This window comes from Bos indicus x Bos taurus, chromosome 15 (genome assembly GCF_003369695.1).
Source record: "Bos indicus x Bos taurus breed Angus x Brahman F1 hybrid chromosome 15, Bos_hybrid_MaternalHap_v2.0, whole genome shotgun sequence".
NCBI classification, from domain to species: domain Eukaryota; kingdom Metazoa; phylum Chordata; class Mammalia; order Artiodactyla; family Bovidae; genus Bos; species Bos indicus x Bos taurus.
The window spans coordinates 30,813,718-30,829,447 of NC_040090.1; the positions used below are offsets into that span (position 1 = coordinate 30,813,718).

Genomic DNA, 15,730 nt, shown 5'->3' on the forward strand with positions numbered 1-15,730 from the left:
TTTAAATTTTTTTGTCATTATTATACATAGAAGCAAACCCATTGCCTTGGATTTACAAACCATAGGGTTTGTTGTTGTTGTTGTTTTTCATATAACTGGCTTTATTGCAATACTCTATTGTAGTGCTATATGTAATATGTAGTCCTTGTACTGAACAAAAATTATTCTCATTAGGCATCTTTAAAAATATAAAGTATATTATCACTTTGTTGTGTTTTGTAGTAGAAGTATTTATAATAAAATAACTTGTTTAATTAAAAATAATATTTATTTGGAAGAACCCTAGATATGTATTTTTTACCTTCTGGAAAATTATTATCAGTTCAGCAAAGGTGTGTCAGACTCTGATGATGTGGACTAAATAAGACAAATATGGGCCTTACATTTTATCAAGGAAAGCAAACATTAAGCAAATCATTATAAGTTTACATACCATTTTACAGAAGGTTTTGGGGTGAACAAGAACAATTTATTTACAAAGATCCTATATTGAAGAATCATATTTAAAATGCTTAGTAATGAAATTTTAATCTTTTGAATAAAAACTGTTTTAACTAGGTACTTTGTATTTCTTCACTGTATATTTTGTATGTTCCTTGGCTTTTCTCTACCTTTCTTTCCCCCATCACTATTTTGCCTTTTATCTCTTCAGATTTTTAGATTTACTTTTTATAGATTCTGATCGGTGTTAAATAATATTAATAGTAGTATCTGTATTGTTCCTGACTTTACTATGAATGGTGGGTTTTGCCTTTAAGTACATATATATTTTTATATATAAAAGCATTTTAGAAATATACTAAAGTTTTAACATTAGTTATATATAGGTGGTAGGATATACGTAATTTTCACTTTGTTCTTGGTCTTTTCTGTATTGCCTGCTTTGTAGCATGCATTTTGCTCTTTTTATAAAGAAGGAGGGACATTTTTCAAAACAAAATAAAAACTATACTATCTACTATTGGTGATGGACAGGGAGGCCTGGCGTGCTGCAGTCCGTGGGGTTGCAAAGAATCGGACACAACTGAGTGACCGAAGTGAACTGATCTGTTAATAAAGAAGTGCATCGGTCTACTCATTGCTCCGGATAGAGACTTCCTCTCAAATATTAATTTGCTTTTGACTATGATCTAGGGAAAGTAGCTTTAGCTCTTCTACCTGCTACTTTAGATTCTTTGAAATAAGACGTTTGGGAGTAGGTGATTTTATGAGATTCTTATCTCTTTGGCTCAGTTTTTTCCTCATGTTTTCATATGAAACATGGCTGGAGGATGCAATAAAGAGGCCCAAATCAGGTCTCTTAAAGATCAGAAGTTGAAATCAAAAGTTACTTAAATCCATACAAAAATATGAATGACCAGGTATTGTTTCTTTTTCCCAAAGTATTTACATTTTGGGGAGCATTTGAAATATTTTATTTGCCCAGTTGTTTTCTAATTGATAAAATTTATTGTATTCATTTAGTATTTATTGAGTCTTGGCCAAGCTACTGGAGAAATAGGAGAATTAGATATGGTTCTTGCCCTTGAACAGTGTGCCTGTGGATAAGGATATTGGCAGTATACCACTATTTTTTCCTAGTGGCACTTCCTTGTGGATTAACCTAAAAATACCAATACAAGGTAGTGTTATGAATCTTTGGGACTGCCCTGTCAAAGAAGTATACAGCTCTAATCCTGAGATGAATTTCAAAACAATTTTCCAGGTCACTTCATTAAGCAGTCTAGTTTTTACAGCCCTCATACCCCTCCTGGAACTCTTCATCTTTAGTCTTCATACTTCCAGAGATTAAGGTTTGATTCACTGAATGAAGTGGATCTGACCTTTGTTTTCCCCAGGTTACTGTCCAGGAAGTTACTATAATTTCTTCCTAGTATAATCCTAGTTCTTTTTGTTAGGATCCAAGTAAATATTTGCTTGCCTTTTGTGAATTAGAGATGTCAACATAATTGTTTTCCTTCATGTTTTCTCTTTATTTTCCTCAACTCTTAACTAAAGGAATATGCTTTATTTATGCTCTCAATTTGAGATATTATCTGTTACTAAAGACATTTCAACAAACTCAGGGCTATATGTTTTTAAATTATCATTAGTAGAACCATTTCAGATATTTCTCAATGAATTGAATTGCAGTTCTCTGTAGAAAAATTACTTGAGAACCCAATTTAATGTGCTAACTGAATGAATCTTTTTTTTTTCTTTTCATTTCAGTTGGAAAGACATCACTGATTACCAGATTCATGTATGACAGTTTCGACAATACCTATCAGGTATTTTGTTTTCTCCAACCTACTAGTTGTCTTTATTTTGTTTGCAAGTAATGTTCAAGGTACTTTTAAAAATTCACTTTTTTACATTGTCCTGGATATAAAAGCACTTTGTGTAACCTGTAAAATGCTGTATAAATACAAAGTATAACTGATTATGCTTATAGTCCTCAACTTTTTCATTTAATTTCTTTAGCTTCTCTTGTAGAATCTATTGAAAAGTTATTGGTAATACCATCTAGAATAGAAGTGGAGTGATTATATCGATAGATATTCTTTTGGAGATATTTCTTCCAAGTCTAGGGTTCTGTGACATTTTGGTCTATACTTGAAGTCAAGAATAAGTACTGTAATTAGAAATCATTAATAGAAGGAGATTTGGGAATGGGTCAAAGACAGTCACAAGGGAAATTAGGAAGTATTTTGATAAATGAAAAAGAAAACACAACATTCCAAAACTAATGGGATACAGCTTAAAGCAGTTCTGTAAGGAAAACAAGAGGTATATTAACTCAGTAATTTAATCTTCTACCCTAAGAAACTAGAAAAAGAAAAGTAAACTTAAGCAGAAGTAAGAAACTGCTTTAAAATGTAGGCTTTATTATTATTATTCAGGTATGATGAAGCTAACAGATCAGGAGATGATTGCTACTGAAAAGGCTGTTATACTCACAGATTCCAAGAGGGAGGGACACTCCAGGCCATAGTAGGAGGGCAGATGAAAGAAGTACTGATATTGATCAGGAGATGGGGTAGGGGACAGGAAATGTAGGTACTAGGGTGCTAGCCTTTATTGTGATTTTTTTTTTAATTGTGATTTTTGTGAGAAGGATGGGTAAGACCAGCCTAGTTTTAATAATTTCAGTGCTCCCTGGGCTGTAGGGGCTGTTCTTGGTTTTCTGGTACTTGGCCTTGGGGTGATTAGGGCAGGGGCATAGTGGCTCTGAGTGTGATTGAGGAGATGGTTGGGGTATGGGTCTGGATTTGTTGGTTTTCATATGAAAGTCCCTCTCATGGGCAAGTTTACATCTCTAGGAAATGGCAAACTCTGGGAGGGCCAGTCCCTCTAGTGTTAGGAAGCTCCCAGTTATCAGGACAACAAAAATACAGAAAATAAAGACATGCTTAATTCAGAAGCTAATAAAGGTTAGAACAAAAATATATGGACGAGAGAACAGAAAAACAAGAAATTCAATGAAACCAAAAGTGGTTCTTAGGAAAGATCCACAAAATTGACAAGACTTTAGCTAACTAATAAAGAGAGAGAGAGAGACTCAAATTATTACAGTCAGGAGTGTAGGAGAAAATCTTATAACCAACTATATGGAAATAGAGATTACTATGAGAGAATATTATAAGAGAATAGTGTAAAATGATTATATGCCAACATATGAGATAAACTAGATGAAATGGACAAAGTCAAAGAAAGATACACTACCAAAACTAACACAAGAAGAAATAGAAAATTTGAACATACCTGTGAATAAGTAGATAAAATTAGCAATCAAAAAACTTGTCACAGGACTTCACTTGTGGTCCAGTAGTTAAGAATTTGCCTGCCAATGCAGGGGACATGGATTTGATCCCTGCTCCGGGGAGATTCCACATGCCACAGGGCAGTTAAGCCTGTGCGCCACAACTACTAATCCTGTGCTCTAGAGTCTGTGCTCCACAGCAAGAGAAACCACTGCAATGAGAAGCCCGTGCACTGCAACTGGAGAAAGCCCCATGTGCAGCAACAAAGACCCAGGACGGCCATAAATAATTTTTTTCTTTTTTAAACTCGCAAAGAAAATTGTAGGACTAGATGCCTTCACTGATCACTTCAGTGAAATACATGAAGAACAACACTAATACTTCATAAATTTCCAAAAATAGAAGAGGAAGAAACATTTTCCAACTTATCCTATGAGGATACCCAAACCAGGCAAAGACATCAAAAATAAAACTACAGGGTATATCTTTTATGAATATAAACACAACAGACCTTAGCAAAATACTACCAAACTGAATTTGCTGACTTGTAAAAAGGATCTATGCCATTTACCGGGTGGGATTGGTAGATTAGTACCGAGGTTGCAAATTTAACATACAAAAAGTAATGAAATATGCTATATGAAAAGTCTAAAGGACACAATCAGGGAAATCCTCTGGTGGTTCAGTGGTTAGGACTCTGCACACTCACTCCTGAGGGCCCAGGTTTGATCTCTGATTGAGGAACTAACACGCCACAAACCGTGCATTGTTGCCAAAAAAAAAAAGAAGGACACAAATCACATCATTTCAGTGGACACAGAAAAAGCGTTTGACACAACCCAGTAGCCTTTGATGATGATGATAGCTTATGGTGAACTATGTCGGATTTGTGATCTCTGAAGAAGAAGATTTAGCTTCGGAACCAGAGACCAGGCTTGATCGCTCAAGAGCTTTTGAGAAAAGCTTCTGACACAGACATCAGAAGGAGGACGGAGAGTGCCCCCTGCTAGTCTTTAGCAAGGTGTTTTATGTCTACTAGAAAGCTATTAATCAGGTAAGAGAGACACCTCAAGGCTGATGGAGTTTCACCAGGCCCCTCTCCCACAAAATGCATTTTTGAGATAGGATGGCTTGAGGTGTGTCATCCCCCAGCCATAAAACAATTGATATGACTCCTGGTTTGTTGAGCTATTATCAGTCCAAGGTTTGAGAAAAGAAAAAATGTTAATCTTAGGTGGAACCATTTTGAAGAAAGGCAAATTCCAAAGCAAATACATCGTTTCATTAACATAGCTTAAGAAAAACATTTCCATAGAGAAACCTGCTTTTAATTTTGTATGGAGAAAGAAAAAAAATCTGACACTTGTAGTTTGTTTCCTCCTGCCGCTTAAGGGAGAGATAAAAAATGTCTGACACTTGCAGCCTATTTCCTCCACTTGGAGACCCCTGGCCTTCCTGCCTGTTACCTTCTCAGTAATAAATACTCAGCAAGCTACAAATACAAGGGAAGTGTCCAAACATGATAAAGAACATCTCTATGAAAAACACACCGCTAATATCAGACTTAATGTTTGAAGGCTGAATGTATTCTCTAAGATCAGGAACAAGACAAGGATGTCTGCCCTCAGTTGCATATATATCTGGTTATATATATATATAACTGTACAAAAAAGATCTTCATAACCCAGATAATCACGATGGTGTGATCACTGACCTAGAGCCAGACGTCCTGGAATGTGAAGTCAAGTGGGCCTTAGAAAGCATCACTACGAACAAAGCTAGAAGAGGTGATGGAATTCCAGTTGAACTATTCCAAATCCTGAAAGATGATGCTGTGAAAGTGCTGCACTCACTATGCTAGCAAATTTGGAAAACTCAGCAGTGGCCACAGGACAGGAAAAGGTCAGTTTTCATTCCAATCCCAGAGAAAGGCAATGCCAAAGAATGCTCAAACTACCGCACAATTGCACTCATCTCACACGCTAGTAAAGAAATGCTCAAAATTCTCCAAGCCAGGCTTCAGCAATATGTGAACCGTCAACTTCCTGATGTTCAAGCTGGTTTTAGAAAAGGCAGAGGAACCAGAGATCAAATTGCCAACATCCGCTGGATCATGGAAAAAGCAAGAGAGTTCCAGAAAAACATCTATTTCTGCTTTATTGACTATGCCAAAGCCTTTGACTGTGTGGATCACAAGAAACTGTGGAAAATTCTGAAAGAGATGGGAATACCAGACCACCTCATCTGCCTCTTGAGAAATTTGTATGCAGGTCAGGAAGCAACAGTTAGAACTGGACATGGAACAACAGACTGGTTCCAAATAGGAAAAGGAGTTCGTCAAGGCTGTATATTGTCACCCTGCTTATTTAACTTATATGCAGAGTACGTCATGAGAAACGCTAGACTGGAAGAAGCACAAGCTGGAATCAAGATTGCCGGGAGAAATATCAATAACCTCATATATGCAGATGACACCACCCTTATAGCAGAAAGTGAAGAGGAACTCAAAAGCCTCTTGATGAAAGTGAAAGTGGAGAGTGAAAACGTTGGCTTAAAGCTCAACATTCAGAAAACGAAGATCATGGCATCCGGTCCCACCACTTCATGGGAAATAGATGGGGAAACAGTGTCAGGCTTTATTTTTCTGGGCTCCAAAATCACTACAGATGGTGACTGCAGCCATGAAATTAAAAGACGCTTATTCCTTGGAAGGAAAGTTATGATCAACCAAGATAGCATATTCAAAAGCAGAGACATTCCTTTGCCAACAAAGGTTTGTCTAGTCAAGGCTATGGTTTTTCCTGTGGTCATGTATGGATGTGAGAGTTGGACTGTGAAGAAGGCTGAGCGCCAAAGAATTGATGCTTTTGAACTGTGGTGTGGGAGAAGACTCTTGAGAGTCCCTTGGACTGCGAGGAGATCCAACCAGTGCATTCTGAAGGAGATCAGCCCTGGGATTTCTTTGGAAGGAAAGATGCTAAAGCTGAAACTCCAGTACTTTGGCCACCTCATGCGAAGAGTTGACTCATTGGAAAAGACTCTGATGCTGGGAGGGATTTGGGGGCAGGAGGAGAAGGGAATGACAGAGGATGAGATGGCTGGATGGCATCACCGACTCGATGGATGTGAGTCTGAGTGAACTCCGGGAGTTGGTGATGGACAGGGAGGCCTGGCGTGCTGCGATTCATGGGGTGGCCAAGAGTCGGACACGACTGAGCGACTGATCTGATCTGATATATATATGTAACCCTACTGCTAAGTCACTTCAGTTGTGTCCGACTCTGTTCGACCCCATAGACGGCAGCCCACCAGGCTCCGCCGTCCATGGGATTCTCCAGGCAAGAACACTGGAGTGGATTGCCATTTCCTTCTCCAATGCGTGAAAGTGAAAAGTGAAAGTGAAGTCGCTCAGCCATGTCCAACCTTCAGCGACCCCATGGACTGCAGCCTTCCAAGCTCCTCCATCCGTGGGATTCTCCAGGCAAGAGTACTGGAGTGGGGTGCCATTGCCTTCTCTGATATATATAACCCTAACCCTGTATATATAACCATATATATGTATATAAATATAACCATATATATATATGTGTGTGTGTGTGTGTGTGTGTATATCTAAGTTATATATATATGTATCTTTTAAATAGCTTAATTGTAAAACAAAAACCAAAGAATAAGTTAAAAAGAATAAATCAGTAATGTTCAAACCAGGTACTTTTACTTTCTGAAGTATTTCATTATACCCAAGTTGTCTGAAATTAAAGAGATCTTTAGGTGTCTAAAGTGCTGTTGCTACTTATTCATTAAGATTATTGCTCTTGTTCATGCAGACATTTTTTAAGGGAGGTAATGTTGATGGGGTGAGGTTACATTTAACAGATAAGCAAAGATTTTGATTCTTTCTAAAAAGTTGTTGAAGCCAAAATACCACTGTACTTTGGCATTAATAGGAGACACTGATTAACCATGTAAGCTACAAGTTTTTATAAGAGTTAGGCACAGTCCTAGATATTATCTTACTTTAACAGGGGAATTAGGATAATGTAGTACCCCACATCCTTAACTAGGGAAATTATCTTGACAGTGTATTAAGTATTACTTTGGAATATGAAGAATTGACCATATGTAGTTAGCTGCCAACTTAGTTATCAGGTGAAGAATTCTTCAGTGGATTAAGATTCCCTATCTTATGCCCTGACCATACACACAACAGAAAGACTTCTGAAATAATTGAAGAGCTAGTCTCATAACTAGAAATTTATTATTGAGCTATATGTAATGTATATCTGAAACTTAGTTTAAATGAAATTTTATTTCACAAAAAAGATAAACTTTATATATAATTCATAATTCATGCTATTTATGATTCCTTTGCACTGAATTAATTTTATTTGAAAAAGACTAAACTGGTTGGCCAGAAGAGTCCTTTATTGACCATATTTCGTCAGTTATTTCAAAGTAAAGCCAAAAAACCTGAGAAATCTGGTAAACATTTGTAGCTAGAGGCTGTAAGTGATTCTTGTAAGTTGCTCTAGTTTTTCACCAGTTTTTTGGTTTTGTTTTCTTTTTCCAGTTGTAAATTTTTCTAGTAGTTTTAAATGTATCAGTTTGAACCATATTACATAATTGCTATCTTTATCATTCAAAAATAATAGAATATTGGCAGTTTTATATTATATGGTTCAACTTAATATAAATAAGCTCAAGAAAGATTCCCACAATTGGAGTAGATTGTTTTGAGGAATATTACATTACTCAGGGTAACCTTTGAGATTTCTTTGAATTTAGAGGATTTCTTATTCCAAGGACTGTTACAAATCAACAATTAAGTTCAAGATAGCATAGATTAAAACAGTGGGTTTTAGACACTAATGAACTTGTCCAGAAAGATGATGGTGGTGATTAAGTATATCCTTAACCTGTATAAGTTGAAGCTCTAGGTTGTTCTATTCAAAATTCTAGTTATCAATAAAACCAAAATCCTTAACTAGATGGACTGTTTTTCTTTTTTAAATTAAACATTATTATATTTTTTGCCCTCGAAGTATGCAGGATCTTTGTTTCCCAACGGGGATGGGACCCATGCCTCTTTGCAGTGAAATCACAGAGTCTTAACCACTGGACTGCCAGCGAAGTCCCAGTGGACTGTTTTTCTGACTCAGTGTTTGATTTGTCTTTTAATTTTCATTTAATTTTTTAATGACTTTTTTCGGGACTTTTGGCTTTTCCAGAGGTGTTGTCATTTTATTTGGGGTGGGGTTCTTTTTTTTTTTTATTGTAAGAATACTTATATGAGATTCTAACTTTTTATTATACTTTAAAGTGTACACAATATAGTATTGTTATCTACATGTATATTCAATGTTCTGTAGCAAATTTCTTGAACTTGTTCACCTTATATAACTAAAATCTTATGCTCGTTATAATGACTCATTTTTAAAATCCATAGACTCTACCTAGTTTTTGTCCTAATGGACAGAAATGTAATATGGCAGAAAGATATTGAGGGGAAAAATGTATATATATATATTTTTTCCCCCACATATGTACATATATGTAAGGATATTTTTAAATGGGATTCTTTTCTAAATCAGATTATGTATCAGCATCTTCTTTCTGGGGTCCTTTCTTCATTTAAAAAAAAATTATTTCTGTTAATTTTAGATTCTTTAACTTATCCACTCTTTTCTTTCTTTCGTCATTGCGTCTTTCAACTCCTTCTCTATTTTCTCTTGCTTGAGAAGGCAGCAACCAGGCAACAGAACTTTATGTGTGTTTGAACCACAGAAGGAAGCTGATTATCATTGCTTTGTACAGAACACAACTTGTTTTCTTCACCAAGTTACTTTTGTAACTGGGTAAAATACATTCCCCATGTGAAAATCATGTTTATGGGTTTCTAGCTTCTCTGGCATCAGGATAGGGGACAAACCACTATATACAAAGTCAGACAGAATTGTAACTTATATCTGCAATCTTTCATAAATTAGCTGTTGAGACAAATAAGCACCTTTCTGAGTGAAGAGCATCCAAATAAAATAAACAAATGGAAGTTATCACCTTGACACCTATATATTTGGATAAGCTGTTGTTCGGTCTTGATTTGTAAGCTCCTATAAAAGTAGTTTAATTTTTTTCTCTTTTTTTTTTTTTTTGCAGAGTAGACACTCCCCCCAACATCCATGAATTAGTTAACATTTAAAATAATACGTAAATGTAAATTAAGGTACATGAGAGAATTCTCTCTTTTAATTTCTTCTGTAATGATTGCTTTTTGCATTTCTCTAAAGAGGTGAGCAAAAGACTGCACTAACGTCTCATCTGTCTTTTATGAAAGTTTGAATTAGTTCCACATCAGTAGCATTAAAGATGCTGAAATAGTTGATAATGCTTAGTTTCCCAGCCATCTCATTTCTGTTCTTCCTGCTATTGGCTTAATTCTTATAACTGATCAACTTTTCTGTAGTAGCCCAGCTTGAAATAAAATTAACTAAAAAAAAAGAGCAGCAGCAGGCTATTTTTCAAATTAGTTTTGATCTTTATGAGTTCAGTGATATAAATGATGCCCCAAAACTTGGATAGTATAATGGAAGGGGGGGACTGTTGTAAAGTCTGACTTTGTACTAATCGTAAAAACATTTATATCTTGACTGTGAGATGTGAAAATACTTGTTTCTATTTATAGCCATTAAAAATTACTTTCAGCTGTTTATAACAAACACAAAATAACATTGATAAGTGACATGAGAATTTTTTTTTCATGTAAAAGATGTGTAAAGGTAGTGTGTTTCAGAGCTAGTGCAGCAACTCCATGGTCATCCAGGACCAAAACTTCTATTTTAAGTCTAACCTAATCTAATTTATGATTTCCGTATTGAATTTTGCCTCATGGTTACTGAATGATTCCTGGATTCCAGCCTTGGTATCCACTTCAGGAAGGAAGAAGGATGAAAGGGGGAAAAAATAAGAGTCTACCTCCCAACTGAGTTAACCCCATTTATTTAAAGTTCAAAGAAGGCTGGAAAATGTAGTTTTTCAAATGGGAAAAGTATGGATTTAAATAAATGTTTGATTGTGTTAGTAAGGAAGAAGTAGTAGATGGATATTTGTGTAGGTAGTTAACTACATCTGCCACACTGAGTAAATGAGGTTCTACTAGTCAGATTTCTTAAATGCAGCCATGCCACTCCTGTACTTTCCTGGGGTTTGTCAATTAGATTCTCTTGCATAGTAATTCAAGTTTATAAGCCCATCCCCATATGAAAGAGTGGGATATGACATTCAAGTTGAATGTCATAAGGTAGAATTAGTACTAGGTTATATGTTAGTCACATAGTTTGGGATAAAGGAGGAAGCTGCTTTTGTTGTTTAAAATATAAGTCTGTGGGAAATTGAAACCTACAAAACTACTCAAAAAAATAAAAGAAGACCTAATTAAATGGAGAGACATCCCAGGTGGTTAAGAATCCACCTGCCAATATAGGAGACATGGGTTTGATGCCTGGTCTCAGAAGATCCCTCATGCCATGGAGCAACTAAGCCTGTGAGCCACAACTGTTGAGCCTGTGCTCTAAAGCCCAGGAACCACAATTGCTGAGCCCACCCACCGCAACTACTGAAGCCTGAATGACCTAGAGCTTGAGCTCCTCAACAAGAGAAGCTACCACAAAATGAGAAGCTCATGCACCACAACAGAGAGTAGCCCCCACTCTCTGCAACTAGAGAAAAGACTGTGTAGCAGTGAAGACCCAGCACAGCCAAAAAATAAATAAATATAAAATAAAATGAATCTCTTTGGAAAAAAAGATGTCAATACTAACTACTCAAATCAAGCTGCAAATTCATTGCAATCCTTTTCAAAATCCCCATGCCTTTTTTTGTAGATATGAAGAGATTAATCATAATTTGCAATAGTCAAGACATTACTGAAACATATGAAAAAGTTGGAGGACTCACAGTTCCCAATTTGGGAATTTCCTACAAAGCTACAGTAGTTAAAACAATGTGGTAATGGCATATAGACACAATGGAGTAGGATCAGTCGTGTCCGACTCTTTGCGACCCCACGGACTGTAGCCCACCAGGCTCCTCTGTCCATGGGATTCTCCTGGCAAGCATACTGGAATGGCTTGCCATTTCCTTCTCCAGGGGATGTTCCTGACCCAGGGATCAAACCTGTGTCTCTTATGTATCCTGCATTGGTAGGGAGTCTTTACTACTAGCATCACCTGGAAAGCCCCATGGAATAGGATAGAGAATCCATATATATATATCCATATCTATATATATATGTATGTATGTATGTGAGCACACACACAATTGATTTTCAGCAGAGACACCAGGCCCAACCTACAGAATAGGGGGAAATATTTGAAAGTTATATATCTGATAAGGATTTAATATCCAGAATATGTAGGAACTTGTACAAACCAATAACAAAATGACAAAAAAATTTTTTTGGCTGCACTGGGTCTTCGTTGCTTTGCGCAGGCCTTCTCTAGTTGTGGAGAAAGGGGGCTGCTCTTCATTGAGGTGTCGTGCACAGACTTCTCAACACAGTGGCTTCTCTTGTGGAGTGCCCGCTCTAGGACACACAGGCTTCAGTAGTTGTGGCACACAGGCTCAGTAGTTGCCGTGCACAGGCTTAGCTGCTCTGCAACATGTGAAATCTTCCTGGACCCAGGATCTAACCCAGTTCAGTTCAGTTGCTCAGTCGTGTCCGACTCTTTGAGACCCTATGAACCACAGCACGCCAGGCCTCCCTGTCCATCACCAACTATCGGAGTTTACCCAAACTCATGTCCATTGAGACGGTGATGCCATCTAACCATCTCATCCTCTCTCATTCCCTTTTCCTCCTGCCTTCAATCTTTCCCAGCATAAGGATCTTTTCCAGTGAGTCAGCCTCTTCGCATCAGGTGGCCATAATATTGGAGTTTCAGCTTCAACATCAGTCCTTCCAATGAACACCCAGGACTGATCTCCTTTAGGATGGACTGATTGGATCTCCTTGCAGTCCAAGGGACTCCCAAGCGTCTTCCCCAACACCACAGTTCAAAAGCATCAATTCTTCTGTGCTCAGCTTTTTTTATAGTCCAACTCTCACATCCATAACATGACTACTAGAAAAACCATAGCCTTGACTAGACAGACCTTTGTTGGCAAAGTAACGTCTCTGCTTTTTAATATGCTGTCTAGGTTGGTCATAACTTTCCTTCCAAGGAGTAAGCGTCTTTTAATTTCATGGCTACAGTCACCATGTGCAGTGATTTTGGAGCCCCCAAAAATAAAGTCAGCCACCATTTCCACTGTTTCCCCATCTATTTGCCATAAAGTGATGGTACTGGATGCCATGATCTTAGTTTTCTGAATGTTGAGCTTTAAGCCAACTTTTTCACTCTTCTCTTTCACTTTCATCAAGAGGCTTTTTAGTTCTTCTTCACTTTCTGCCATAAGGGTGGTATCATGCATATCTGAGGTTATTGATATTTCTCCTGGCAGTCTTGATTCCAGCTTGTGCTTCTTCCAGCCCAGCGTTTCTCATGATGTACTCTGCATATAAGTTAAATAAGCAGGGTGACAATATACAGCCTTGACGTACTCCTTTTCCGATTTGGAACCAGTCTGTTGTTCCATATATCACTAGTGGGAATTTAAAATAGTGCAGCCGGGAACTTCCTTGATGATCTAGTGGTTAAGACTCTGCACTTTCATTGCAGGAGATGCGGGTTCAAACCCTGGTCCAGGAACTAAGATCCCACATGCCATGCAGCATGACCATAAAGAAAAATTAACTGATTAATTAATTAATTAAAATAGTGCCACTGCTGTAGAAACTTTCCTCACAAAGTTAAAAAGAATTACCATATGGCCCAGCAGTTTTATTCCTAGTTTTATACCAGAAAGAGTTGAAAACAGGAACTCTTAATAGCCAAAATGTCCATCAGTGGATGAATGAAATGGTATATCCATACACTGTAATTTGGTATTGCTTACAATAGATGGGGAAACAGTGGAAACAGTGTCAGACTTTATCTTTCTGGGCTCCAAAATCACTGCAGATGGTGACTGCAGCCATGAAATTAAAAGACGCTTACTCCTTGGAAGGAAAGTTATGACCAACCTAGATAGCATATTCAAAAGCAGAGATATTACTTTGCCAACAGAGATCCGTCTAGTCAAGGCTATGGTTTTTCCAGAGATCATGTATGGATGCGAGAGTTGGACTGTGAAGAAAGCTGAGTGCCGAAGAATTGATGCTTTTGAACTGTGGTGTTGGAGAAGACTCTTGAGAGTCTCTTGGACTGCAAGGAGATCCAACCAGTCCATTCTAAAGGAGATCAGTCCTGGGTGTTCTTTGGAAGGAATGATGCTAAAGCTGAAACTCCAATACTTTGGCCACCTCATGAGAAGAGTTGACTTGTTGGAAAAGACTCTGATGCTGGGAGGGATTGGAAGCAGGAGGAAAAGGGGATGACAGAGGATGAGATGGCTGGATGGCATCACCGACTTGATGGACATGAGTTTGAGTGAACTCCAAGAGTTGGTGATGGACAGGGAGTCCTGGCGTACTGTGATTCATGGGGTCGCAAAGAGTCGGACACGACTGAGCCACTGAACTGAACTGAATGGGTACAAAATTTCTGTTTGGGGTGGTGAAAAACTTTTGTAAATATTACAGTTATACAGTTGTGAATGTAATTAATGCCATTGCTTATATACTTAAAATAGTTAAAATATCATATTTTATGGTATGTATATTTTTATTGTTGCTTGGTTGCTAAATAGTGTCCAACTCTTTGCAAACCCATGGACTATAGGCCACAAGATCCCCCCTGTCTATGGGATTTCCCAGTCCCACACTGGGACATACTGGAGTGAGTTTTCCTTCTCCAGGGAACCTTGCTGACCCAGGAATCAAACCCTCATCTCCTGCAGTGGTAGGCAGATTCTTTACTGCTGAGCCTCCAGGCAAGCCTGTATTTGTTTTACCACAGTTTGAAAACAAAGCTTGTCTTTAAAGAATTACATCACTGTCAGTGTTAAGTTCATCATTCGTAACAAATGTAGTACCACTCTGCTGGGGGATGTTGATAATAGGGATGCTCTGCGTATGTGAGGGCAGGGGCAAAAGGGAATCTCTGAACCTTCGCTCAGTTTTGCTGTGAACCAAAAACTACTCTTTAACCCTCTTAACCATTTTTTGAAAGACTTTTTAAAAGCGCAGTTGTGTATTTTACTACAAGTATATGTATAAAGTGTATATAAAATGTATAACATGAACTATATATGATACATGAAATTATAAATTATATATATAAAGATAGATTTTTTAAGTATATATATATATAAAGTGAATATAGAATTATGTATTAGAGATACAATTTTACTCCCAACTCCACAGCAGAAGTTGTGTGTTCTTAGACAAGTTGCATAACTTCTCCAAACCCTAATATTGTTTTGTATAAAATGAGAAAAATAATGATGCTGGTAGCTACTTTGTAGGGATGTATTAGGATTACAGATGATCATGTAAAGGGCCTAAAAGAATCTCTAATGTACAGCAAGTGCTCAATAGGTAAAAGCCATTATCACTGAAAATTTTGTTCATTTATTATTTGGCTATGATAATTTATATATTTATTCATTATTTTTTCTACAATCATAATGCCCACTTGAACTCTAAACTGCTGTCATTAATTATTACTATTTTTAACTTCTTTGTTTTGTTTTGTTTTATAGGCAACAATTGGTATTGACTTTTTATCAAAAACGATGTACTTGGAGGATCGAACAGTGAGTAATGTTTTCAGTGTGCAATTTGCTGCAACGCTGCAGGACAGAATATTATGCTTAAAATGTAATCAGTGATTGTTGCCATAAGAGTACCTAGCAAAGTTGCCAAAGTTGGTGTACAGGCCTTGAGAAAAACTGTTATTATAGAATGAATAGTACTTAGCACTTTGAATTTTTTATCCTCAAGTAGACTC

General features: G+C 37.2%; 1 protein-coding gene across 2 annotated transcripts in view; it reads left to right on the forward strand.

The window, feature by feature from the left end:
* The window catches only part of RAB6A (RAB6A, member RAS oncogene family), a 90,193-nt gene that overhangs the window by 40,275 nt on the left and 34,188 nt on the right, over nt 1-15,730 (forward strand). For both annotated transcript variants that reach the window (XM_027562945.1, XM_027562944.1), the window contains exons 2-3: nt 2,212-2,270; nt 15,483-15,536. In XM_027562945.1, coding sequence (XP_027418746.1) covers nt 2,212-2,270; nt 15,483-15,536 — 113 coding nt within the window. The remainder of the gene's footprint in view (nt 1-2,211; nt 2,271-15,482; nt 15,537-15,730) is intronic.